This window comes from Macrotis lagotis, chromosome 8 (genome assembly GCF_037893015.1).
Source record: "Macrotis lagotis isolate mMagLag1 chromosome 8, bilby.v1.9.chrom.fasta, whole genome shotgun sequence".
Taxonomy (NCBI): Eukaryota; Metazoa; Chordata; class Mammalia; order Peramelemorphia; family Peramelidae; genus Macrotis; species Macrotis lagotis.
In genome coordinates this window covers 106,809,224-106,837,091 of record NC_133665.1, presented here as the reverse complement: position 1 = coordinate 106,837,091, position 27,868 = coordinate 106,809,224, and the positions used below count along the sequence as shown (strand labels likewise).

General features: G+C 49.0%; 1 protein-coding gene across 2 annotated transcripts in view; it reads right to left on the bottom strand.

The window, feature by feature from the left end:
- Nucleotides 1–962: 962 nt before the first annotated feature.
- Nucleotides 963–27,868, bottom strand: part of SEMA3F (semaphorin 3F) — a 64,020-nt gene continuing 37,114 nt past the window's right edge. The window contains exons 3-19 of one of the 2 annotated variants that reach the window (XM_074198000.1): nt 17,381–17,541; nt 16,850–16,912; nt 15,973–16,092; nt 14,653–14,748; nt 12,177–12,270; nt 10,536–10,655; nt 10,238–10,377; nt 9,895–10,009; nt 9,692–9,761; nt 9,431–9,575; nt 8,591–8,813; nt 6,960–7,048; nt 6,638–6,679; nt 5,422–5,579; nt 5,103–5,170; nt 3,641–3,774; nt 963–3,098 (exon numbers count right to left, since the gene is read on the bottom strand). In XM_074198000.1, coding sequence (XP_074054101.1) covers nt 2,664–3,098; nt 3,641–3,774; nt 5,103–5,170; nt 5,422–5,579; nt 6,638–6,679; nt 6,960–7,048; nt 8,591–8,813; nt 9,431–9,575; nt 9,692–9,761; nt 9,895–10,009; nt 10,238–10,377; nt 10,536–10,655; nt 12,177–12,270; nt 14,653–14,748; nt 15,973–16,092; nt 16,850–16,912; nt 17,381–17,541 — 2,273 coding nt within the window. In that variant the 3' untranslated portion in view covers nt 963–2,663. The remainder of the gene's footprint in view (nt 3,099–3,640; nt 3,775–5,102; nt 5,171–5,421; nt 5,580–6,637; nt 6,680–6,959; nt 7,049–8,590; nt 8,814–9,430; nt 9,576–9,691; nt 9,762–9,894; nt 10,010–10,237; nt 10,378–10,535; nt 10,656–12,176; nt 12,271–14,652; nt 14,749–15,972; nt 16,093–16,849; nt 16,913–17,380; nt 17,542–27,868) is intronic. The other variant, XM_074198001.1, reaches the window with a different exon arrangement.

The following is a 27,868-nucleotide window of genomic DNA, read 5'->3' as shown; positions in this document are numbered from 1 at the left end:
AAACTGAAAAAGTCATTTTGGACTTAGACATCCTCTCATAGACAATTTAATCCAGCTCCATATAAGGGGGGAGAAAAGTCCTAAAAATTAGTTTCATCAAAGAAGGATGGACTTCTATTATTCCTGGGGGTCTTCAAGTGGACCCCAGGCAACCACTCATCAGGGAGACCACAGACAGCTGGAGGAGTCAGCTGGGAGGGCCCTCAGATTCCTATCAAGTCTACAAGCATTTATTAATCATTTGCCATATTTGGGGCCCTGGGCTAAGCACTGGACAACAGTAAGACCAAAACAGGAAACGAAATTGAAGGCCATCCTCTCGTTTTACATAAGAGGAAAACTAAGGCCCAAAGATTATAAATGATTTGCCCAGGGTCACATAGATTGTATCAAGAGTGGGATATGAAGCCAGATGCTCTGAAAGCCCTCACTTTACAGATGGAGAAAGTAAAGCCCAGAGATTTAATACACTTGCCCTAGGTCACAGATTTCGTCTACTTTCTTTGCCAACACCTTTACTCCTCTCCTTCCCCCTCCTCCTTAGGTACAGGTAAAATTGGGGCCAGAAAGGTGTTACTGCTGGCAAGGTGTATGGACTGCTGGCCCTTGAGTCAGGAAGAATCATGACCTGCCATTTACTGGCTATGTGACCCTGGGCAAGTCACTTAACTCCATTTACCTCAATTTTCTCATCTGTAAAATAAGCTGGAGAAGGGAATGCCACACCACTCTAGTATCTGCCAAGAAAACACTAAAATGGGGATAGGAATAGTCGAACATGACTGAAAAATGACCAATCATATAAGAGAATATAGAATCTCAAACATTACTGAAAAATAACCAATCACATAAGAGAATTATATATATGAGAATTATGTAAGAGAAGCTGAGGTTCTTTACATTCCCAAGTCAATGAATGAACATTTGCATTGGAGGAAATTAAAGCTCAAAGGATGGAGGCCTTGCTGTGTTTTGCAGGGTGGGGAGCTCACCCACTGGGATGTATCCATGCAAGCATAGATGTTAGGACTCAGCCGTTGCCCTCCTTCCCACCAAAGAATACTCCAGAGACTATAATCAGAACCAGTGTTTATTAGTGCGATCCCATCCACAGGAACTTCCCTTGACCCCGTGGCTCAGGCTCCTTGTCCCCCATCTCCCCCCACCCCGCTGTCTCCCTGTACAACTATTTACAGCCCCAGGGTGGCCCCCACGGGAGGAGAGAAGAGGTTCTGATCTTCCATCCCAGGATGCCTTAGGCTACCCTCCATGGCCACCCCTTTGGGGCTGGGCTTCCCAGGAGTTTTTTTTTTTGTAGGGCAGGGAGATGGGGAGGCTGGGGTTGACTAATGCTGACCCCAACCAGTAACTGTATTCTCCAAGACCCCCAGATGGAAGTAGTTCAGAAAAGATTAAAGGAAGGTTCGGCAACTGGGAGAGGGCCTGGCATGAACTGCTCTTCCTTTTCCCTTCCCCCAATAAATAGAGAATAAATATCCCAAAATGCCCCCTTCTGCACTTTTCCACCAGCCCCTTAGCAAGACCCATCCAGGGCTCTTCCCAGCCCCAGCCCTCTGGCTCACTAGTGTAAGTAGGGGCACTTCCCAGCATCACCTAGGATCTCATCACCCTGCCAGAGGTGGGAGGGAGGAAGGAGGGCTGGTATTGACTCTCTACATTCATTCCCATCACCTGCTCTCTGTTCACTGCTCCCTTGTCCTTTCAGTTTTCCCACAGTCCAGTTCCTATGGCTTCCTCCTCAACCTCCTCCTGGTCCCCTGGTCTCTTCTCCTGCCTAGAGATGCTCTTCTGCCTTCCTCTCAGACCATGGGTACATTGTCGCTACTTAAGCCCAGACCCTGGACTCCCCATTTCAGTTCCAGCCCCAGACACCCCTGCTGTATTGGCCAATGATCAGTGACCAACCCCATACCTTGACCCAGTCCATCCCTCCCTGCCTTTGTCCTCTGCCAGTCCCCAAAGTGGTTTGACCCCTTCCTGCCTGCTCTACCCTGCCCTGCCCATATTATTCTTTGTGTACTCCCATGAGATCTGGGAGGGGAAAACTGATTCTCCATCCTTAGAATTTGGGTTTCTCCACTACCACCCCAGGCTCATCACCCCTTCCCCAAGATATGCAGTGGGCATCTATCAACCAGAGGTAGCTCTGGTCCTGGCAACTGCTCAGAAACAAATCCTTCCCCAAGCTTTTGGGTCTTCTCACAGCTGAAGAGTCCAGGGGATGTTGGTTGGTGGAGGAGCCCACCATCTTGGGTCCTAGCCCTGGCTCTTGCTCCCTCTGTGCAGCAGACCAGGGCAACCGGTCCTTGTCCGAGGTCCTGAGCCCCTGCCACAAGGAGGACTGGAAGGGGATGGCCTTGGGCTTCCGATCCCAAGGGACTATGTAGGACTTACCAATAAATACTGATAAAGGGACATGATGTGTGTGTGTGTGTGTGTCTGTGTGTGCGCATGTATGTGTCTCTCTTTGTATATATATATATATATATATATATAGATATTTATATATATATCTTTTTATATTAAAATGGGAGAGGGGGGTAATGGCCTGGGGATGGGGGATGGCGGGAAAATAGAGATGTGATGAGATAGTTTATGGCCCCCCCAAGGTTGCAGGGGGTAGGGCAGCAGCAATGGTGATTTCATGTGTCCGGCTGGTGATTCCGACGGTTTCGAGGTTTTTTCTGGTCCGGGAGCTCTGGGGTCTTGAGCCCCCCAGGGGCCTCTTTGTGGTTTGGGGGCGCATGGCGCCAGTATCCCTGACAGTACTGGTTTATAAGTCCCATTTCAGGCTGGGCCAGGAGCTGGGCCAGCTCCTGGTAGGGGGGTGTAGGGGGCCTGAGGCTGGCTGTGGCAGGGTCAGCCCCAGGAGGCTGCAGGGCAGCAACGGCTGCACCTGGCGGGAAGAGCACAGCATGGACGGCTTCTCGGCTGAGGACATGCAGCTGGACACGAGTGACCACATGCTTGAAGTTGTTTTCGGTGGCTGTACACGTGTAGAGGCCGGCATCGCTCAGCTGGAGGGCCCGAAGAAGCAGACCAGGCTCAGTCCGCAACATGCGTTCTTCTGATCGAAGCTAGAAAAACCAGCAGCAAGGACCTCAGGGAAATAGGCAATTGCTTGTAGCCTTCTCCCATAGGGTCCCTTTTTTAGGGATCCCTCTCTGATCACCTTCCCTTCTATTTTCCCTTTTCTGAATTGTTTCACAAACTTCACCCCCAACCCAACAGCCCATCCTAGTTCAGGATGGGACTTCTCCTAGAAGGCTCCAGGGCATCTGCCTAAGGGCTTTGAGGAGGAAGAAGGAATAACAACTTCAGAAATCTTTAATGAAGGATCCTTATCTCCATTTTACAGGTTCAGAAAAATTAATTAATAGGCCCAGGGACAGATGGCTAGTCAATGCTGGCGAGGCTCTTGGAATCAATCACAGGTTATCAGTTAGACAGCACCTTAGATAATAACTAGTCTAAACCCTTTATTGGCTAGAGAAGGAAGGAAGCAGAGCAGCAAGGGTTTGAACTTGAGTCTTCTGACTCAGTGCTCCTTCCATCATACCCTGTGGCCTCTATGAAGCCGAGGGTACTTGTGGGGAGAGTGCCTCCCTGGCTTATTTACCTCCTTTCTCCGGTCACTCGCATCTCTTTGGAAAAGCCACTTGATGGTGGCCTGGGGAGATCGGGGTTGACACTCCAGGAAAGCAGCGCTGCCCTCAACCCCATACTGCACCGACTCCACTGTGTTCTTATTGACTAGGGAAAGAGGCACCCAGATCATTTCAGAATCTGGCTTTACTTAAGATCTTGGCATCCTTACCATGTCCCTCTGCCACTGACAGCTTCCACAGGATACATCTCCCATGGATCAAAAACCTGAGACCTATTTTTCTGGTATGAGTGCTCTCCATAATCACATACCATTTCTACCTTCTTAGTCTCATGTCATGAATGCCTCTTCTCCAGTATGTTCTAGTCATACTAGGACTATTCTCTTCCATTCAAAACAGGTTCTTCAGTTTCCAGTGCCTTGACTCAAGCTGCTCCCTATTCTTGGGAGTCCACCTCCTCACCTGCTGAATTCCTAACCGTCCTTGAAAACACGGATAGGGGTGGCTAGGTAGCACTGTGGATAGAGCACCGGCCCTGGAGTCAGGAGTACCTGAATTCAAATCTGGCCTCAGACACTTCATAATTACTTAGCTTGTCTTGGGCAAACCACTTAACCCCATTGCCTTGCAAAAGAAAAAAAAAAATAACCTGCTATATTTAGTCAAACATTTGATTAATTCACTTCTAAAAAACTAGATGTATTGAATTTTGAGGCCCACCTGCAATTGTCTTGGCAGCACCAGACCAAATGATTTCTCAGGTCTTATGGGCCAGACATTCCCCACCCCTGATTTAAAAGTACCACAAACATTACTTCCCCTTGGAAGCCCTTGATTCCTGTCTCTCTCTCTCTCCCTTCCAATGACTGTGTTATGTTGTGCATGGATGTGATGTATTCAAAGGAATTTAGAGCAGGAAAAGCCCTCAAAGAATTTTTGACAAATAGGTGAGGATAGTGAGGTTGAATCCAAGTCTTCCTGACTATGAGGTTGACTCTCTAAACTAGATTTACTTTTTAAAAATCAATAAACCTCATAGGAATTATAGAGAACGTAGCATCAAAAACAATAACATGTCATGTATTCCTAAAGATTTGGAGTCATTGTACTCAGTGGTACTTAAAAGTTGGTTGAGTTGTGCAAAAGATTTTTTTGTTCATATATCCATGTGTCTACGTAGTGGAGAGAGGCTCAGAGACTACACCTCCCTACTGGACTATGAACAAGAGGAAAGGGACACATTGAGTCTTAGCTAAACTGTGTCTCTCTCTCCATGGTCCACTTCATGTTGGACTCTGCACACTGTAGGCAATTAATACATGTCTGAGACAGCCTTGGGATTTCTTTATAATGCGGTATATCAGTAATTTTCAAAGTCTGGTAGATGGGGTTTCTACAGAATGAAAAACAGTAAGCTGACTGGCAGATTTGTGTTTGGCAAATGTCCCGTGAAGTATATGAGGCTAAACTCACCATTAGAGTTGAAGCCCCTGCACTGCCGAATGGGGTTACCATGGCGGATGTCTTGGCGACGGCTACGTCTAAATGAAGAAGAAAGGAGAGATTGACTTTCAAAGGAACTATCCCTGCCCTTACCTGTTCTTCCTAACGCCCCTCTGACCCAAGATCCCTCCAAGGACAGGGGCTCTTTCCCCTAGACCGAGGAAGGGCTCCCCTTAGGTCACAGATCAAACCAGGAGCTTCCTAAAGACAGAGGTTCTTTCCTATTAAGGTCATGTAGTCTCCTGCTCAGACCAGGTTGGTGTCTCTCCCCTTCTCCTCAGTCTCTTACCTTTTGGAGGAAGCTGAGTAGCGGGAACAGAATTTGCCATCCCAGGCGCAGTAGGGGTCCCTGGCAAGACAGCAGTCAGCACAGGCGGCCCCATAGGTGTGGCAGCGATGCAAGCCCAGATGTGTTACACCCACAGCAGAGGCAACATACAGTTGTTGCTGGGAAGGCATCAAGGCTTGGTCAGCTCCTGATCCTACATAGTCCCCACACCCCAGCGGGCTAGGACTGCCTATCTCCGAGGGGCAGGCAGGTGATATCATGGATAAACCTGACTTCAAAGTGAACCTCAACTACTTCCTTGCTGTGTGACTCTGGGCAAGTCACTTAACCTCTCTCTGCCTCAGTGTTCTCAACTAACTACAAAATGGGCATAATAAAAATGTCCCCTCCCTTCCAGGGAGAGAATGTGTGAGAATGAAATATTGATAAAGAGTTATAAAAACATTAGCTCTTACTCCTCCTCCTAAATGTTATTATCTTATTAGGTTGGATTGAGGAAGAACCTTTTTCCATGTTCTGTTTTCCTTTAATAGTCCCCATCTGTATATTCAGGAAGACTTAAAGATAGAAGGAATGGACTCTGAGGTCAAGAGAGAAGCAGAGCCAGAAAACTTAGGTTCAATTCTCCACTCTGGCATACATCTGTGTGACCTTGGGCAAGTTAATATGCCCCCTGGTCTTCAGTTTCCTCATCTGTAAAATGAAGGGATTGTAGTATGGTCTCAGGCTCTTTCTAACTCTATGACCTAGGGACAAGTCACTTATCCTCTCAGTTTTCTCATCTGTTAATGAATGGGTTGGACATGATGCCCTCGAAGGTCCCTGGCTCCAAGTCCATGACCCTATTATCTTTTTCCAGATCTAAATCCTAAATCCTGACTTGCCAATAGTACTAATAGTAAAGCTCTATCTCAGCCTGGCCTCGATCCCACTCCCCCCCCCCAAAAAAAAACCCTTCCACCCTTCTATACTCTGGGATATCGCTGCTAAAAAGCTTTGGAGAAAAGAACCTTGAGAATTCCAAAGGGATGAGCCTTTGAATTGAGGGATGGGATAAAGAAGGGAAGGGAAGTCAGATAATTATCCATTACAGAGGAAGGGTTCAGGGGGATGTACTCCTGGCCCCAGGACTCTCCCTTGCTCTGTCCTGCCTAGTGCTGGAGTGGGGATGGGAAGCAGACCCAGTGAAGAGAGCTTTGATGTCCCAGAAACTCACCCGCTTGGAGGAGATGGTCATTGTCTTAATGGGAGCTGGAACCTGGAAAGAGAGGTCAAGGTAATTGGTTAAGAGGGACAGGACTGTATCTCCTGACACAGCCTTCCCTTAACCTCTGCCCTTTCCCACTTCCTCCTCCCAGGAACGGTCCGCCTTTCCCAGCCACCTGGACAAGAAGTCATGGATGTTAGGTAGAGCCCCACCTGAGCAGACTCAGGGGCCCAAGGGCTGGGGTCATGAATCCTTGGGTCTAATCGGGCAGTCACTTGGTTAGGGATGGGGCTGGTAGGGAGGGTAGGTATCAGGGCAGGGAAATTCCCACCTTGAAAACTTCAACCTCCTCCAGCATCAGCTCCTCTGTCTCCATGTCATCCTTGGGCAGCACGATGACTTTCTGCACAGTACCTCGATCTGGAATGAGGCAAAGGGCCCTTTAGGGGGTATGAGGATGAAGGAGGCGCAGGGAAGAGGCCAAAGAGGGGAGGGATCACTGGCTTCTATTCCACATCTAGTCTGGGGTCCTGATCCAGCACTAGCCTGGGAAGAGAGAGCTCAGGGCTTTGGAAAGGGAAAGGCAGAGGGAGCGGTCTACCCTGGGAAACCCAGGACACTGGAGGGAGAACTGAGGAAGCAGCAGAGCCTCCAGCCCCAGGGACCTGCCCCAAAGGCAACAAAATCCAGATCCAAAAGGAAGTCACGCCATCAGCCCTGCTCCTCGGGGCCACTGGAGAACCCACATAGAGAAGCTTGGCCCCTCACCCAACATAATGCATGTGTGGGTACATGTATCTGCAGAGAAGCCTAGGCATAGGTATATATGGACATATATTTGGGGGGTGGGGGGAGGAGCTGGATAGGGCACTGTGCCTAAAGTCAAGAAGACCTGAATTCAAATCTAGGCTCAGATATTTCTTAGCTGTGTGACCCTGGGCAAGTCACTTTATCTCTGCCTATCTCAGTTTCCTCAGCTGTGAAACAAGGACAACCAATAACCCAGGTTATGAGGAGGATCCAATGGGACCAGATTGGTGCTTAGGACAGTGACTGGCATAGAATAGACAGTTAATAAATGCTTGTTTCCTTTTCTCCTTCTGTTCCTGAACACGACCACATGCTTGTGTTGGATGTCCAAGGCTGAGCAGTGATCTGAGAATACTGAGGAGCAACCAGAAGGCTGGATTTGAAGTTAAATGACAGGCTCAGCCTCTGCCCCTGGAGCTCTCTGTGAGACTCTGTGCAAGTCTAGATGACCTTGGGGGTCTCCTCCAGCTCCCAATTTATGAGCTCATAACCTGGGAGCCTCAGTTCTCTCATCTGGATAATGGGGATGATGATACCTGCAGGCTGGGTCTTCCAAATAATTATTAAAGAGCTCTGCAAACTTTAAAGGGCTATATAAACCCCAGGAGGTGTGATTATCCATGCCTAAGTCATGGGTATATGTGAATGTAGATACACACACAGGTGCATGCGTGGGTTTGTGTGTATTTGCACATAACAGGCCCCACCTACTACCATTTGGCGCCAGGCCCCTTTGCCAAGCAGACACAACAGCTGCTCCTCAGGGGAGTCTGCCAGGAATTGGGGGTGCCCACTCCATTTCCCAAATGCCGGAGATAGGACAGCTCCAGGGCTGTTTTATGAAGGGCAAGGGGCTGGGGGTTCAGAGACTCTGGTAGGATTTCTCTTTCTGCCCCAATCACTGATAGGAAGACAAAGAGGAGATGAGATTGTCCTGGAGCCAGGGCTGGCCCTAGGAGGAGTTACCCTCCCCGACTAAAGCCTATGGATCCCTATTTCCCTCCTCAAAAGTTGAGAAGGAAGATCAATGGTAGTAAGCATGTTCCCAAGGAGTCCCCTCCTCTCCCAAGAGGAGAGACTCTCAGCCCCATCCCTCCCCGCCCCTTCCCCAAGGCGTGGCGTGAGGGTGCTGGTGGGTGTGGCAGTGGGTACCTGTGCCCAGGAAAAGCACCTCATAGCGCCCGTCAGCCGCATCCACCTGATCCACAGCGATGGTGGTGAAGCGGTAGCGGGCGTTGGTCCTGACCACCAGAGGCCGCCGCTGCAGGGGGTAGACTGAATTGAACATCAGTGGGTGGGTCCGCATGAAGTTGATGACCTCATCTGGGTAGTCCTTGGTTGATTTCATGGACGGTGTGAAGGTCCCCCCTGGACACTGCAGGCACCAGACATGGGGTCAGTGAAGAGGGCTGGGGGCCTGGGTCCTGACCCCTTCCACCCCAGCCCTGTAAACCAGCTGGGATTCACCAAGGGTTCCAGAAAGAGATTCCTTCCTGGAATCACCTGTTTTGCACAATCCCGAAGAGGAACAGCACTGACCATGGGCCTCAGTTTTTCTGTCTACTCTCGGGGTTCTGGGGTCAGGATTTGGGGTGGGTTGGGGTCTGGAATTTAGAATGAGCCAGGATAGAAGACCCAGACAGAACAAGAGGGATGGGATAGAATCAGGTTGAAGGCTCTCAGGGTCAGAATTCAGTCATCTCCCCCATCCCTACCCAAAACACATACATTCTATCCTATTCTGCCAGTCCCCAGTCCAGGTCTAGGGCAGGAGCAGGGCCCTCCCCCCACTCCACAAACCCTCTCTTGGAGAGAGTGACGTTTTCAGCCCAACCCCTTCTCCCCAGCTCCATCCCAGAGAACTAATCCACATTTGGGAGCTGGAGAAGGGGGAAGGGAGGTGCCCAGTTCAGAGCTGATGAGATGAGAGGGTTGGGGGACTGAGGGAGCCTAAGAAACACTCCAAACACAGATAGAGCACACATGACTCACAGTGCCAGGTCGAGGATAGGGCATCTTGCCCGAAAAAGGCATCCACTGATAGTTGGGCCCCTCCTTATGGGCAAAGGGGCCATTGAAGACCATGCGGATATCAGCCATGGAGTACACGCAGACCGCAGAGCCCCTGAACACAGAGCTGGAGGAGGGGAGAGTTGGAGCTGGGCATGGGGTTCTAGGTCAAGTCCTCTGCCCTTCCCCTGGCTCATCTCAGTCCCCCAGAGAACCCAAGACCCAGCCTGATGCAGGTCTCACCCCGAGGAAGTGAAGACGGCATAAATGACGGGGTTTTTCACATCCTGAGTCTGCTGTACAAATACGTCCTCTGTGCAGAAAAGAGCAGGGGGGTCAGGGAGATGATTCCAAGGGCTCCAACTGGACCCCCAAAAACCTTGGAGTTGGCCAGGCTGGGAGCTTCCTCTGCCAGGGCTCCTCCCACCCCAATCATGGGCACTCACGAAGCTCGTCAAAGTGGGTCTCAATGCCATCAGGGCCAGGAACAGAACAGATGAGTCGTGCCTTCAGGAAGGTGCTCCATTTGTTTACCAGGCAGCAGTGACCCCCATCATCATTCTGTGGGTACAGATGCCCCTTGCTGTGAGGAATTCCCCGTATCTCACCCCCAGAATCAGTCTTGACTTCTAAACACCCCCTAATCTGTCCTAGAGCCAGGCCCTGGCAGTCTCCCAAGTCTCCCAGAGTGAGAGATGGGGAGGGGGAGGTCCTGAACTCCCAAGGGTCTGGGCCAGAGCAAGAGTGCTCACCAGACTCCTGCCCATCACTCCCATGCCAATGCCATACCAGGCAGATGCGGCCAATTCGGGCATAGACAGCCGGGCTCTGAGGAGCCTCTGTGGACTTCTCTCGGAAGAAGAAATAAAGTTTGTCATCGTTCCGCTCGGCACTGTCTGGGATGAGCTGGGCATGCACGAATGAAGGATCTGGGACCGGGAGAGGGAGCAGTCAGTCTGAGACAACTAAGCAAAATCCAACCCTCCCTCCCACCCCCTACATACACACACACCCTGGCCCTTCTCCCTTTGGAAGAGAAGGGTCTCTGAGAATCCTGGTTCAATGTAGCCCATGGGGACCAGCTCACCATTGAGCCAGCGAGAGTTATACTGGTCTGTCCTCATGGCTGTCTGCTTGCCCAGGGTCCGGAAGATGGCCGCGTCTGTGCCCATGAAATCTATGTACACGCCAGCATATAATTCTTCATCTGCAGAGAAAGGGGGCTCTGTGGGTTTCTCATGTCCCCGGGCCCTTTGCAGGGGGGTTGACTCTCCCAGAAAAATCACAGAAGTCCAAGGTGAAGAGACTTTAGAAATCCTTTATTTGTGGTCCAAGGAGGCAAGAAGTAGCTCAAGAACAGGGAGTGGGACACCTCCTGCCTTGCCCTAGATATATTGTGTGCCCCTTCCCAGAAGGGTAAACCCCTTGAGGGCAGGGACCCCTTCATTTTTGTCTCTTAGCTTATTCTGTCTGCTTAGCTTGGTCACAGTAAACATTTAAGAAATACTTGCTGGATGAACGAATCAGCCTCAGTTCCTGGTACTGCCTGGCAGTGGACACCTCCCAGGCTGCCCAGGGGGGAGGACATGGGGGGGCAGCCACTCTCACCCTGATGGCTGTTCTCAGGCTTCTCCTATGGGCACTGCGCCTAACAGCTGTTCCCAAATGAATAAAGCCTGGCAGTACATAGCCTGGGAGTTGATGCCAACCTGAGGGGGGTGACCATGGGCAGGCTGGTCTGGAAGGGGGTGCTCAGACAGACGGACACGAAGAGGGAGGCCACTTAGCAGACATTCAGTGATTCAGGAGGGGGTATTAAGCGCTTACTAGGGGTTGGGGATGCTGCTGAGAGCTAGAGATTCAAAGAAGGGCAAAAGGCAGTTTGTTTTCTAGGAACTCATATTCTAATGAGAGAGTCGACTTGGAAGGAAATATAGATGGGATAAACTGGAGAGAATGAGCAGAGAGAAGAAGACATAAGCATTATGGGGGATCAGGAGGGGCTTCCTGGACAAGGTAGGGTTTTAGCTGGGACTTTGAAAGGCTAAAGAAGAGGTCCCTCTTCCCATGCCTGGAAACACCATTCCCTACTCCAAATGTCTTCAATCATCAGAATTTGTAGAATTCGGAGGTAGAAGAGACCCAGAGGTCATGGAACTTAACCCTCCAGTTGTACAAATAAAGAAATCCCATTTCAGAGGGGAAGTGACTTGCTCCTAATCAGACAAGTTGGTATGGAATTACCAGAATTTGAACCCTGATCACAGTAACATAGATTCAGAGTTTGTAGGAATTTGGGGAGTCATAAGGTCAAGAGATCTTAGAGGTCTTCTAGTCTAGTATCATCAATTTATAGATTAAAAAATCCAAAAACGTGAACCAATAATGAGGTTAAGTCACTTGTCCAAGATCACACAGGTCATTTATGACTCCTAATCCAGAACACTTTCTAGTGCACTGAAGAGAATGTCTCTCTCAAGCCCAGTAGCCTCCTCTGATGCTGCCCACCCTCCCCATCAGAATTTCATTCTGAGCTCCTTCCCACCATGGCACTTCAGCCAGGTGCATCTCAACTTCTCCTGATTCTGCTCCTCTTTAGAACCCAGGTCTGAGTTTCTTTGAAATCCTCCCCAACCTTCTGATCCTGGTGGAAACCCACATAGACCAGGGAGGATCATGGAAGTCTTTCAAGCCCAGGTCCCTTTCTTCAGGAGACAAGGACACTCACTGATGAGAGCAGAGACACTGTCCACCTTGGGATCGTAAGGACACTTGCCCTTTCCTGACTCCAGTTTCTCCGGCTCCAGGTAGAATATATAGTCCTGCCGAGGAGAGATGGGGAATTCAGAGTGGTCAAAGGAATGAGGAAAGAACCCATACACATTACTATTACCACTACCACCCCCACCCCCCACATCACCACCACCCTGACCTATTAGTTGCCTCAAGAATTGAAACCATAAGTAGGAATGAAGATCCATAAGATTTAAGATCAACTAAATTTTCCTCTCACAGTAATCTTTATAAGTGGGTCTTGCAAGTATTGTTACCCCCATTTTACAGATGAGGGAAACTGAAGCCCAGAGAAAAGTTCCTTATCCAAGATAATCTAGTATCACGACCTGACCTTGAACCCAAGTCTTAAGAAAGGCTACAAGTCCACAGCTCTGGCTGGGAGAGATCCTCTGGATAGTCAATAACCAGTCCTCAAACCAGAATGGGCTTTATCTCACTTACTCACCACCCTCCAACTGCCCCTAGTTTTTAAGGAAAGGTCCATGCTAATGATGAGGTGGGTATCGCCCCAGCAACAGTGAGTGTGACGTTGGTGAAGAAGTTCCTGAGTTCCAGTCCCAGAGAAGGGGACTAAGTGCCATCTTTTAGGGGGACAGTGTTGGAGTGGGGAAGTTCAGGAAAACCCCAGTAGTTCCACCACTGGACAAAGACAGGAATCTGGGGGATCACATGGATAGGGAGAGGATACAGCTCTATTCGCCCAGTCTCCCTTTTCCATGAGCCCCCAGGCACCTGGAGAAGGAAGACACAGAATACATTGATCTGGAGCCAGACAGTGAGGAGGGCAGTTCTGTAGCCACAAAAACTCTCCAGGGAATTACCAAGCCAGAGATAAAACTGGTTTTCAGATTTTCCAATTCCAATTGGTATAATCCTTCCATCAGAGGATGGAACTGAGAATTGGCTAATCTGACCTTTTCCCTGTGACCTCAGGTCCGAGGGCCTGGTCTAGCCAATGCCTTCCAGATCTAGACACTGCTGTGTCACAGTGGAGTAGCCCAACTAGGTGATTTGTGTCTGACTCCAAGACAGAAAAGGCCTAGCTAGGCTACCTTTTAGAAACTCCCAGCCTGGCTAATTCCTGCCTATTAGGAAGCATCTGGGCTGGGGAGGCACTCTTAGAATGGTCTCTTCTGGTGGTCCTTATCCCTCGTCTTAACCCCAAGTCCCAGAGTCAAGTTCCTACCCTTCTACAAAGTTCCCATCTGCAATGGTTTAAGTTAATAACAGATCAACTGAGCTAGGGCCCAAGAAGAAGCAAGTCAAAGGTCTGGGCACTCAGGTATGGCCCAACCATGGTCACAAGGGATCCCAGAACCCTGAGATTGCCCCAGGATGGGGGATTGGTGAGCAGTGCTGGGACCAAGCCCCAATAAGGCAAGGCAGATCAGGAGTGAAATGCCAGACCCAGCTTGGGCCCTGGCAGGGGAGTGGGGTGCACATGGCGGGACAAGAAGGGAAGGGGAGGGGGAAGGAGGCTGCGGCAACAGAGGAGCGGAGGTACAGGAGCGGAGAGCAGGCGCCATGGATGGTGATGGGAAAACACACGAGTGACCCTCCCAAACATTCCACACCCACCTGCACACAAATCCATACAACATGCCAGGCCCCTGCCCCTTGACACACAACCTTTCACTCATGTACACACAACCAGGCCCATCTCAGAGACACTCCCCCACACAGACCCAGAATCTCACATCTAGCTCCCTCATGGACAGTCATGCTCTCCCTTATTCACAGCATACACAGAGCTCTCACCACTTCCAAGCCAACTCTGGCCTGGAGAGCCCCAGGGCAGGCGCCCTGTTCACTCCCATGAAGGAGGAGCCACGTGGTGTGTGGTGTGTGTGTGTGTGTGTGTGTGTGTGTGTGTGTCTTTGTGTGTGTGTGTGCGTATGTGTATGTGTAGCTGCCTGCATGTTGGTGAGCATATTTTGGGTAAGTGTATTTCTGAGACGAGTCCAGTGTGGGCTCCTGGCTGACACAGATGTGAGTCTGTTCATCTCTCTTCAGGTCTTGTAGAATGGAGGGGGGGAGGGTCCTCAAGGATTCCTGCCCCTCCTCCACAATGTTCATAGCTCCAGCCCCTTAGTTTGAGGCTGAAAGTAGGGGTATTTGGGGAGTCCTGGGACAGATACTGGGACAGTTAGGTCAGGAAGGCTCTGGAAACACCATAGATGCTTAGAAGGATGACTGGTGGTAGATGACCTGGCTAAGGGGTGAGGGGGAATACTGTGTGGGGGGAGAGGGAAGATGGAGAGGAAGGGAACAGGGTCAGCCTGGAGGTGGGTCCCCATCTGATGCTGAGTAGGATGGGACTCTCCATGGTTCTGGGATAAGGGAGTCAAGATGCTGGGGCCAGGACCTATGCTGCAGAGGGGCTGGGGAGACTGAGGCCTGGGTCCCACCTGGTGCTGGGTGGCCACAGTTGGGCTGACAGCGGCGGCATCCGTGGCTCTGCTGCCCCGGCCTCTGGCCTGAAGGGTGTGTGTCAGCTCCACGGCCTGAGAAGAAGGACAGAGTCAGATTAGCCCTGGGGGCTCCCCAACTGGGGCAGGCAGGGCCACTGTAGGTAGACCAGTCGGCCGGTTGGAACACGGACACATGGTCATGCATACTCTTCCACAGACACCCTTCTTCCTCAGAACACTCACATATACACAGCAGCTCAAGAGTCTATTCAGTCAGAGCCACACTCAGCTCAATATACATGTACTCCACGTTCATACTGTGGGTGGCTTGCAAACTCCCCACGGCCCCCAAGCCTTGTGCACAATCACTGGCCCAGCATCAATCAACCCACATCACACAAACCCCACGAAAAAGACGCCCGGCCACATGGGTTTCCTCTGGGAGAACACATGTGGTCCAACCAAGAACATGCCTGCTCACAGAGGTACCCATGGAGAGTACACACATGTCCCAGGACACACAGGAGCCACAGGGCCCACCCGAGCCCAGATGGAGATGAAAGAAAGCAGAAGCAGAAGGGTGAGGAGAGACAAAAATGGCAGGTGTTGGGAGAAAGGAGAGGAGGCATCCCAGGGTTCCCTCTCCCAAAGACCCCCCTCATATACTGACATGAATATTGATGAGCTCATCTGCATCCAAAGAAAGTTGTTTTAGGGAAATTTCTTCATCCACTACACCCCCCAACAATCGGGGGCACTGGGAAACTGAGGCATAGTAAATCCAACATCCCCTCCCTCCAGTCAGTTGTAGGCAATAGCAAAGGAGAAAACCCAGAATTTCAGCTTCCCAACCCACTCCCCACATTCCCTGAACGTCTTTCCCACTGTTGATTCACATGTCTCAGGGGCTATCAAGATATCTCCCTCTCCTCCAAGGCCTGAGGTAGGGCCACTTGGTCCCTGGAGTGGTACAGAATCAGTTTGGAATTTGTTCCTAGAATTTAGGGCCCCAAAGACTTCCCTTGCAGCCACAGAGGAGGCGGTACTAGGGGCATGGGAATGCTACCCACCTCTCTTATCCAGCCCAAGAGCACTCAGAGAAACCTAACATGGATCAGAAGGGACAGAGCGAGACTAGGATTCAGGGGTCTGGGGAATTGTGGGCAGGCCTAGGGCCACACTTGGTGGGGAATGGATGAGGGAAAGAAGGAATCAAGGAAAGGGGTTCAGGGGTCTAAGCTTTTGGGGTCAGGACTCAAAGGGTCAAGTGCCAAACGTCGAGGGTCAGAGGCTGGGGAATCAGACCCTGGGCTATACCTGTGCCTTGCGCCCTCGATTGACATAGGTACACACGGGATTGTAGGCACCTGTCCCACACACATACAGATGTGTCCGATTCCAGGGCTGAATGAGTCGAATGAAGTTCCCACATTCCCCCTGATGGAGGAGAGAAGAACAAGAGGATCTGTAAAGCCCCCCGCCCTGCCCCTCCTCCCCAGTTCTTCCCTGCTTTCCTCCCACCCTCTCAGTGCCCACAGACTCACAGAACATTGGGCCTGGAATAAATCTCAGAGATCTAGTCCAAAATTGTCTTTTTACAGAATAGGAAACTGAGTTCCCAGAGAAAGGAAAGGAATTGCTCAAGGTAATCCTGAGTAGTGAAGCCACGACTCACAGTCAGATCTGCTGATGTGGGGGTCAAGAGGAGGTAAAGAAATGATTCCTGGGGAGGGGGGCAGGGAGGAAGGGAGCCCCAGGGGAGTCCCAGTTGCCTCCTGCCCCTTGGTCTGAGGGGACGTGTCAGCTCTGATGGCATAGGCTTAGAAGAAGGCAGGTGAGAGTTGGCTGGTTGGGGGAGCTTATCAGGGGTTCCCCGGTTTCAAAATTATTATACAGTCATCTGATATTAAATGACTGCCTCATTTGGGGATTTGGAAAATGGAGCCTTGAGAGGAATATGGAGCCTTGAGAGGAATATGAAGTCAGGGTTGAGGGAGTGAGAGATTGAGAGCCTGGGGATGGACCTAGAAAATCAACAGATTGGGAGTTGGAGGTCTGAGGGGTTAGAAGCTGTGAGATTCAGGGGCTGAAGGCTTTGGGCTTCACAGCCCAGGGGGATGATCTGGGACCCATGTCTCTTCCTTTCCCTATCTACCCAACTCTTCACCCCAGTGGTTCAGCCTTCAATACTTACATTGCTGTTCTTCCCCGAGAGCACACATTCCTCAATCCTCTGAGGGGAGGCTGCCCAATGGATCTGCCAGAGATGGAGAGTAAAGTCAGATTCTAAAACTCTCATTCCAACCACCCCAATTCAGAGACTCTCCTCCATCAAGCTCTCAAGACTCCATGAACATGTGTCATGAGGCCAGAGTCTGGGGACAGGGGATCAGATCAGGAATAATCTTATATTCTTTCCTATCTCCCTTCCCCCTGGCCCCCAATACCCAACATTCACACTCAAGCTGATGGTGTTAGGTTGGTATCAATCAGCATCCCAGCTACATACTACCTTTCCCCAGCTCTCTATCTATCTTGGACTTCTTGGTCCTTGTCATTCTGCCAGGCTTAGAAGCCTTTAAGGGCAGAGGTGTGGAGGGCTATGGATGGGGGTGGCTTGGAGCATGCTTTCCAGGTATTGGGGCAACGGAAGGCCAGGGCTCCCCACGTGTTTGCCTAGGGGAGGAAGTCCTGATGCTGTTTTCCCACCCTGCCCTGCTCTTACAATAAGGGGTTCTCTGTTGATATCATGGAGGTCCAAGGACAGGATGTAATCCTTGCTGCCCACATACATCCGGTCATGGTCTTCATCCTTTAGCAGGATCCGATAATCAGTCGTGTTCAGCAGGAAATTGAAGAAATGCGCAGTACCCGTAGCCTTCAGCTCTGCAAGACACAGGATGGGGAGGGGGGCCAGTCATTAAGAATGGGGAGAAAAAGTGGAGATGGAACCCTTGGGACTCCTCAAGCTGGGGGATCCCTGCCCTTAAAAGCTCCAAAAGTCAAATCCTCTCCCTCTCTTTCTACCCATTTCCAGGGAAGATGAGTCAGAGTAGGGGGCTGGGAGAGCATAGCCCATCCTTCCCATGCACGCACATACACACATCCTCTAAACTCCTTTGAGGAAGACAGGGGCACAGAAGGCCCTTTGAGGCCTGAGGATACAGGAAGTATTTCTTCAAGGTTTAGCTGAATTCCAAGTTGCAACTAGGAATCTTTGGGTTGTTGTTGAGTCATTTCAGTCATGTCCAACTCTTTGTTGACCCCATTTGGGGTTTTCCTGACAAAAATACTGGAGGGGTTTCAACATTGCCTTCTGCTGCTCATTTTACAGATAAGGAAACAGGCAATAGGGTGAAGTGACTTGGCCAGGGTCACACAGCCAGTGAGTTTCCTGAGGCTAGATGTCTTCCTGTTTCCAAGACTCTGGTCAATCAATGTACTACCTAGCTGCCCCAGGAATCCTGGAGCCTAGGAAAAATTCATTTGGATGGTGAGAGGGGGAACAATTCCCCAAAGAGTCTACCTGTGTTCCCTTAAGGGTTGGAGAAAGAAAGCAGGCCTTGGGAGAGATGATGCTATCATAGTTGTCATCATCATCAGGAGAACTGATATTTATGTCAAACTGTAAGGATACAAAGGTTGTATTTTATCGGGTACAATAATAATAATTATTATTAAACAACCATTATTATCTCCATTTTACAGATGAGGAAATTAAGGCTGAGAGAGTTATATGCACTTGCCCATAGAATTAATAAATGTTTGAGGCATGATTCAAACTCAGGTCCTTGTGATTCCAGGTCTAATACTAACACTGTGTAGTAGTTGAACCATAGGTACATTCATGGGGAGGAAAGGGGTGGCTAGTTCCATTATCCTCCTCCCCTGGCTTCCACTGACATGAACTCTGTCTCTTGACCTCAAGAAATGATGCCTTTCCCTCCCAAGGGGGTGAGCTGTCAGAAGAGCAGGAGGCTTTAGGTGCAGGACCTGGCATCTCCAGAACAACAGGGATGAAGGGCACCCTTCCCCTTAGATGTCAGCTGTCCTGGTTACTCTACTGGTTCAGCTGACATAGCTGAAACCTCAGATCCAGCTACCACACTCCTCTCCAGTGTAACCCATGACTCTTATAACTGGATCCAGGCTCTTATGCCTTTGGTGTGTATGTGGCGGGGTTGGGGGGAGAACAATTTATGCCCTCTTCCCAACTTCCAGGCCCAATCATACCAGAAGCTCTCCCAGATCACTGTCAATAAGCCCCTTCTCCCTTCTCTCTTCTAGGTTATGTCTCCAAGACTTCTGGGGCCCACCCAACCTCTTTTTCTGCCCCTTTGTCCTCAGCTGGGAGTGACCCAACCCCAGAAATTGCAGCCTCTCCTGAGGATAGCGTAAGGAGGTCATGGCGCCAGGGCCTGACTGGGGAGAAGGAAGTTGGGATGGGCAGGGCCACACCTCCGGGCCAAATCCTTGATTCATCATCCATCTCAACCCCATCAGCCCAGATCCTGGAAATTCAGGATAAAAGGGCTGAGGGTCCCCACCCTAACCTAACAGCTGCATCAAAGGTCTTTATGGGCATTCAGGGGTTAAAGAGCAGCCAGCTCACTGCCTACTGCCCTATCACACTCACTGTACTCAAAGAGGCACAAGATTTAGAGTTTAAAAGGGATCTCTGAGATAATTTCATCCAATCTCCTCATTTTACACATGAGAAAACTGAGACCAGGATAAGGACAGGACAAGCTAAGCCATGGGAGAGGAGGAAGCTGAGGACAGACTTTCTAGCGATAAGACCTCTCTGGATCCAGAGCCCTCAATAGTCCCAGAGAGCATTGGGGATTGGTGAAGGGGGTACCAATGAATAAATATTGTGGGAGGTTGGGAAGAGGCCACCCAGGGCAGGGTAGGGGAATAGCTGGGGATGAACCCTGGACTTTTGTTCAGAGCTCCAGTCTCCAAGGTTCATCCACCTCCTCCACCAGTGCCAGAGACATCCATTTCATGAAGTGAAGGACCTAAAGGTTGAGTCCAGTGAGTTCAGGGTAGTTGCCAGGACTGGGATACCACCTTCCTGCCCCTTTGGGAATTGGCAAACCTGTTGACTGCTCAACCTTGGCCAAGGATCCCCTCAGGGTCTAGGGCCCCCACAATAAATATTAAGCATGCAAAAAGGGGCAAAAAATAATCACTGTCCTCCAGGAACTTACAATCTCATGGAGATAACAAGCAAATCACTGTGTAAAAAGGAGCTCTATCTAGATGCCCCTGGATTGCCTGCAATGCCTATGGGTCTCTTTCCTCTCCTCTTCTCCTCCTCTCCCTGAGCCTCTGCCACACCTAGAAGATGGCTGGCACCCCCAGGTCGGCTTCAGTCCCCCCCCCCCCACGACCACATGCTGCCAGACCTGTTTCCACTGCTGGGGAGTCTGACTTCCCCTGGCGGCCTCCCCTCATCATCAGCACCCCAAGGACCACCTCCCCCCAACCAATCCCAGAGTCTGGTCTAACAACTCCAACCTGTTCTTCACCTAGATTTTGGGGGGGGGTAGGGCAGTCAGATGCCCAGCTGCTAGACTCCAAGGCAGTCCAGCCCCTGAGCCAGGGCTTGTTCCCAAGCTCTCTTTCATTTTCAGTGCTGAACTTCAAGGAAGAACTTTTTAGTTCAGGTTGGCCAAGACTGAAGGGCGGAGGCCTCAACCCGGTTTTGGAATTGGCATCACCTCCATGCTCTCAGGAGCAGACAAAGGCTTGAAGTTTTTGGAATCTTCGATTAGCATTACCTCATTGAAGGCTCACAATAATCCTGTGAGATAGGCACCAAGGGTATTTCTCATTGTTATTATCCCCTTTTTATAGACAAACTGGGACTCAGAGTTTGACTTGTCCAGGTTCATGTAGTTGCTAAGTTTTAGAAGTGGGATTTGAACCAGGTCTTTTTGATTTCCAAGTTTAACCCTCTACCCACTATGCCAAACTTCCTTCTGTTTTCCATACCACTGCCCTTCCAGGGCCCTCTGGATGAGGATGGGCCACAGTGGAAGTCCAAGATTCTGGGTCTGAATCCCCATGATACTCTTTGCTACCTGTAGTTGGTAAGCCTTAAAAGCAATTCCTGCTTTAGTCACTTAGGCAAATTGCTCAAATTCCCTTAGCTTCAGTTTCCCCCATCTGTAAAATGGGGACAACAGTAGAACCCACCTAGTTAGGGTTGCTGCCAGGACCAAATGGCCTAATTTATGTAAAACATGTGGCAAACTTTAAAGCACTCTTTTTTTTAATTTTTGCAAGACAATAGGATGAAGTGACTTGCCCAAGGTCATACAGCTAGGTAAGTATTAAGTACCTGAGGTCACATTTGAACTCAGGTCCTCCTGACTCTAGGGCCAGTACTCTAATCACTGTACCATCTAGCTGCCCCACTATCTTTCTAGCTTGACTTCACCTGCCCTATCTCAATTTGATCACTCATGTTTCAGTCAGGGCCGATGAGCACTCTACAACTTCATCCTCTCCCTTCCTGTTACAACAAACTTCCTCCACCTTTTTTAAAGGTAGCCTAGCTCAGGTAACTCTTCCTCTAAGATACCTTTGTTGATGTCTCCAGGTCAAAATGCATCTCTCACCTCAGATCAACCCAGAACGTTCTGGGTCTCTCCCATATTCCCATCATTCCCTACCTTGTATCATACTTAGTGGAAGCTATGCCACCCTGCCCCCCACCCTCCAAGAGCACTCAGTTCCATGAGCTGGGGACCATCATTTTTAACTCTTAGGCAAAGGACTCTGTCAGTGGAAGATTAATGAACTAACTGTGACCTTGACTAAGTTACTTCTCTCTGGGTCTGTTTCCCTGTCTGTGAAATGAAGGAGTTCTCTGAGGGTCCCTTCTGTCAGACAACAGGAAAGGACAATACTTAGCCCCAGAAGATCTAAGAGCTAGTGAAATAGCTTCAGGACAATGGAATAGCAACCCACAGCCATTTATCAAAATGCCTACTCTGTGCTAGGCGCTGTAGATACACAAAGACAAAAATGAAATAAATTCCAGCAATTCAACATTGGACTCTTGTTTGATGTGTGATCCTGGGCAAATCATTTAACTCAGTTCCCTCATCTGTAAAATGGAGGTAACAGGAGCACGTGCCACACAAGAGTGTTATGAGGATCCATTGAGAAAATATATATGAAATGCTTTAAAATGATATATAAATAAAAGTTGTTGTTATTATTATTATTATTATTATTATTATTAATTATCACCAGGTAAGCATGTGTGTGTGTGTGCGTGTGTGACAAAGAGGGAGTGAGAGCTAGAGAGAAAGAGAGAGAGAGAGAGAGAGAGAGATCAATCCCAAAAGTCTTAGTGGAATTTTAAGCTTTTGATAGCTTAAAGTTTCACTAAGATTTCTGGAATATTCCAAACATGCATGTATATTTATACACACATATATGTATATGTAATATATCACATACATACACATATATGTATAACAATGCAGTATTGTATAGTATTCACATATACATACAGAATATATTGTGTTACATATTTATATATACATAAATATATATGAAGAGAAAATTATAAAATGGATAGATTATTTAGGGAAGGTAGGCAGAAAATTAGCAGTCAGAGGGATCAGGAAAGGCTTCTCAACAGGAAGAGTAAGTATGGAGACCCTTCTCAAATTGAGTAAGAGTCCCAAGAGAAGCCTTGTTTGCCCAGGACCACCAGAACAGACACAGCAGAAACAAAGATGGCCAGAGTCAAGTGTATTGCATTCTCATTCTAGTTCTGCTCTGTACATATTGTGTGGCCCTAGACAAGTTCATCTCCATGGATGGCTTCCTTGTTTGGAATATAAGGACTATAATATTTGCATTAACTATTAACTCACAGAGTATGGTCCTGAAGAAAGTTCTTTGGAAACTTCATCATGTTCTGTGAAACCCCAGCAGAGGAAAAATATGGAGAGCAAGTATGAAGAAGAAAAGGAAGAAGACAACTATTGATCACCAGGGACCCTATTCTTACTCCTTGTCCCATGACAACTCTCTCCAGGTAGGCCACTAAGACTTCCCCCTTGGTGTTTTGTTCATTGCTGCCTGGGATTCCATCTTAGAGGGGAGGGCAATATCACTCAAACCTTCCTATTCCCCCCTCAGAGACCTTATTTTTATCTGCATGGTTAGAGAGAGAGAAAAGTACAATGAAGGTCATGAATATTCGAAGCTAAATAAGGTCAGAACCAGATGGAAGCCAGGACTTCTATAGGTGTCCAGACTGGAACCTGGAACATGGTTCATGTGACATATACAGGCAGCACCCTTGGTATATAGCTTTGTTGAGGGAATTCCTAATCCAAGGGAAGAAAATCCAGCTTTCCCCTCTGGCCAGTCCATGAGGGTAAGTTTGGTGATGTTTGCTGGACCAACACGGGCTATTTGGCCAAGGAGCTCCAAGCCCCGAAGGTGGAAAGAGTGATGCTTTAGACCTAAGTTTGACTCTAGGCTCACTATGACCCTGGTCATATCCAATAATTTTCCCAAGGCTCAGTATTCTCACTTGTTGGCATTAGATGAGTCCTCCCTTCTTGACTACTCTAAATCCCATGGAACTTATGAGATAACACAGTGTCTACCCTAATCTTTTGGCCACCCCATTTTGTGAATGGAAGTCTTTGCCAAATCTATGGAGATAACCCTGGACAGGAAAGGAAGACCCAGAGGCCCTGAGACTGTTTCTTAACCTCATGGACCAGTGGCCCACCTCAACTGTTTGAGGCAGGATTCTAAAGAGCTCCCAGCTCTGACCCGTGGTTCCATTTCTAAGCAAGGCAGAAACCTTCAATACTGCATACCAACTCCAGTTTTTGGGGTTGGGCTTTGGAGTGTTTAAGGAATGAGGGTGGGTGGGAGCATTACCCCTGGACTCCCAGAGCAAAGGAGGGAATAAGTCCTGTCTCCCCTCTTTCCATTCTTCATATCCCATTCCATCATTCCCCACTGCCCAAGGTCACTTTTCCTTGCCAGGCAGCTGTCTCTTGGGTTGGCCAGGATCCTGCCCAAATCTTCTCCACCCCCATTCCTTCCAAGGGGACCCCAAGGGTAAGAACACAAGGGGTGGGGCAAACTTTTCCTGGGAGCCAACTCAGAAGAACCAGATTTCAATGCTTTCAAGGTCATCCACATAAACTCTTAGAGAACCTATTGCCCCTAGCATCCAAAACTTCTGGAGAATGTATTCCCCCAGCATCCAGAACTCCCCTTGACCTTGGAGTCTATATCCCTCTCTTAGAATGCCAGCAGCCAAAAGCTGCAAGGTCATAGAGGCAAGGCTAAGGCAGGGGAATGGACAAAATGACCTGGGTCTGGGAAAGGGATCAAAGATAATCTTCTCCAATTGAGCCCCTCTCCTCTGCCCAGTCAGTCGGTTCCTCTGAAGTCCTGGCCAGTCACCTGTTGGTCAGCTGGACTGGATTTCTCCTGGGACCAAGCTCCTACCCACTCCCACCCCCTGTGACCCCTCCCTAACCAAGATTGTGGTGACAAGAAACTAAATAGCCAGAAATGGGGAAGCAGCCAGAGGAAGCCAGCCTTGCCAGCTGGAGGTCACCCAGGAGGCGGGAAAGCCGGCCTGGGCTAGACTATTTATAGATAGGATGGGAGAAGGTCTCCCACCCACCCCCAAAACACCCCCCCTGCCCATGCCTGCAGGGCTTGGAGCTGGGACTGGGACTGGGGGTTTTCTGGGAGACAGGGAAAGTGAGGAACACATCATGAGAGGAACTCGCTGCTGGGAACACAGACAGATAGATGGATGGAGGGATACAGAGACGGATGGAGGGATAGAGACAGACAGATAGATGGAGGATTACAGAAAAACAGAAGGACATAGTCACAAGATCGGCCATAAGTAACCTTAGAGGCCATCTAATCCAAAGTCTTCATCTTACAAAAGAGGAAGCTGAGGTGTGAGAATGTAAGTGATTTGTATAAGGCCACATAATAAATGGCAAATGGAGTGGCAAGACTTGAATCCAGGTTCCTTGACTAGTATTCTTTTCAGGGCTCCATCTACCTCCTCCCTATTTCAAGCTCTCATCTTCTATCACTTAAACTATTTTAATAACTCTCTAATTGGCCTCCTGGCTCAAGTCTCATCTCTCTTTAATCCATCCTTTACACAACTGTCAAAGTGATATTAAAGCACAAATCTGACTGTTACTCTCTAACCCAAAAAGGTTCAATGGCTCCCAATTGCTTCTAAGATAAAATGCATTTCTGTTTGACATTTAATTCCAATCTATTTTTATAGACTGATTCATATAACTCCCTATTGTGAATTTTATGTCCTGGTCAAATCAGTCCACTTGTCGTTCCCATCCATAACTTAGCTCCTGATTCTGGAACCTCTGTACACTCACTGTGCACCCCCAAATCCAGAATCTTCTCCCTTCTCACTAATTCTTGGAATTCGAGACTTTCTATAAGGCATGAACGCCACCTCCTGTACAAGGCTTTTCCTGCAAGTCCTTCCATCTCCAAAGCCACTTTCTATTTCTTTATCTTATGTTCCATCACACACACACACATATTCTTTCTTTTTTCCTTTCTTTCTCTTTCTCTTTCTTTCCTTCTTTCTCTCTTCCCTTCATCTCTCTTTTTATCCTCCTCCTCCTCTTTCTCTTCTCTCTGTCTTTGTCTCTCTGGTCTCTCTTTCTCCCCTCTCTCCTCTACTCTCACCATTTTCATTCTAAGGGACACAACTGGAAGCCAGTTAACCCTGCAGGTCTCTGGGATTTGGGACTGGAAGTCATGAGGCCCTCATGTCATGACCACATCCAATGAGTCATCCTATCTACTGCATTTGTAGGGATCCTACCGGGTCCTTCACAGACCAGGTCCCTTCAGTTTCTATAACTCAGGCAAGAAAACTAAGGCCTAGGAAGAGCAAAATCCTGAGCACAGGAGCCTAGATGAATAATAGGAGAGTCTGCTTTCATGCCTGCCTTCTCTCTTCCAACCACCCTGACCCACCCCAAATGAATCTACGTCTGCCCAGCTAAGCGAGAACTTGTCTCCATCAGCTAATAAGGAACTTCTCAGGCTCGGCTTCTTCATTCCTTGTGTACCTGCACCCCAGGACTCAGAGACCTACATTGTTAGAATTGTCAGCATCCTAATGGACTGGGGTACTATTGTATCTGATCCTGAAACGAGCTGCCTGGTTGTTTTCATAGTCCTGCCACTTGAGAATTGCAAACTTAAGGAATCTTTTTGGAGAGAATCTGTCAGCACACAGTAAGAATTACAAAAATAATCATGCCCCTTGACCTAATAACTCATTGTTGAGACTATTCCCTACAAGTATATTCAGAAGCAAAACAGTCCATCCTTTCAAAGATTTTCACAATAGCATTATATGAAACTGTAAAGATAAAAATAAAAATAAATGGGAGTCAAGCAGTCTAAGGGTCTCAAATTAGGGAAATGGTTCAGTAAATCGTGGTCCATGAGTGAAGTGTAATACCATATCTACCATATCTACCAAGTACTAAGAATACAAAGGAATCTGGAAAGAGCTTTATGAAATAATGCCCGGGGAGGGGGGGAGGCCGGTAGGGGAGGACAGGAAGAAAGGAGCTCACACCAGCTCAGGCCCTAGGACAGGAACAGTGAATAGGAAAGAATGGGACAAAGAATCCGGAGGGAGACTTAAAGCCTAGGCCGGAAGTAGCTTTATGATAATTGATGTGTTTAAATGAACTGAAATGTAAATAGTTACTGAGCAAGTCCGTTGATTTGTATTGATGTCCAACTGTTAGAGTATTAAAGAATACAGCCCATGGCCACTTGCAGGCTCATAAAAGGGCTTTCCCATGCCTTCTTTCCATGGCTCTGCAACAGCCTGGTACAAGAGACAGGATGAGGGTCATTTTGACTAAAAATGAATAGAGGGCCCAGAAAGGGACTTGTCCAAGGTAGCTCAGCAAAGTTGAGACTAGGCAGCCTTCTCTTACTGCTGCTCCCCCCCCCCTTCCACCCCCACTTCTATAAGCCCAGGTGGAGGAAGATGAGTAGAGTGGGGACGTCAGGAGAGGGTGACTCAGTGGGATAGGAGCCCTCCACCCCCACTAGCTGTGATCTCAATGACTATGTCACAGGATGTGATGCCATGAATTGCAATGGAAGCCTTTTCCCCAGGGGGCTGCTTTCCCATGCTTAAGAGTCTGGGTTGTTTAGGGGTATATTTGATCCAGGTTATACATATCTCCTCCAGGGAGTGCAGACAGGGCCTGTGGAAGTAGTACCATTCTGAGAGTTTTGCTGGGACTCTGCTTTGTTTATGGTTTCTTGGCTCCAGTTTCAAAAACCTGACAAGATGCTGGTGACATTTCTCAGGCCTCTGAACCCTTCTTTCCCCCCGACTCTATCCCTGGAATGTTGCCAACCTGGTATCCTGGGGCTAGGGTGGGCAGCCAGAGACCAAAGGTAGAAAGATGCTGACCTTTCAGCCCTCTCTCTCAGGGATGCCATGGACTCAGGAGGGATTCCTTAGGGGGTGGGAACTGGTGGGCAGCACTAATTATTTTTCCCAATCCTGGAACTCTGGAGGGCCACAAGCCCTGGTGAATATTCAATCTCTTCTCACCTGGAACCCCCACAGTCAAGAAAAAGCCCCAGACAATCAATACTAATAAGACCAAGTCCTGTTTCGATTACTAAGTACTTTCCTCACAGCATCTCCATAGTGCAGGTAGTGCAAAAAACTTTTTATGACCATTTTAGAGGTGAGAAAATTGAGCCCGAGAAGCTGTAACATGCCCATGGCCACAAAGTTAAGTGTCACCTTTGTCTAAAGCTCTCTCCACTATCACTGCTCTCTGGCACAGATGCTGATGGTGGTGAAGATGATGAAGAGGAAAGGGGCAGGAAAGATGACTCCTCCAGAGAGAACCCTTAGGGATCAGGAGGAAGTAGGGAGAGGCTTACTACTGTTGACTCAGTCTTGCTTTCCCCCAGTACAACTGGAGCTTTGCACGTTCCCCTCTCTTACAGCCTCAGGGACATAGGACTGCATCATGAAGGGGGATGGAAGGAGAGGAAGGCCTACTGGGCCAGATCTTCCTTAAAGTGGGCCAGGCTGGGCTAAGGTCCAAGTGTTGGATCTCCAAGGTTCAAGCTCTGTCTGCCCTTTCTCTGGGGG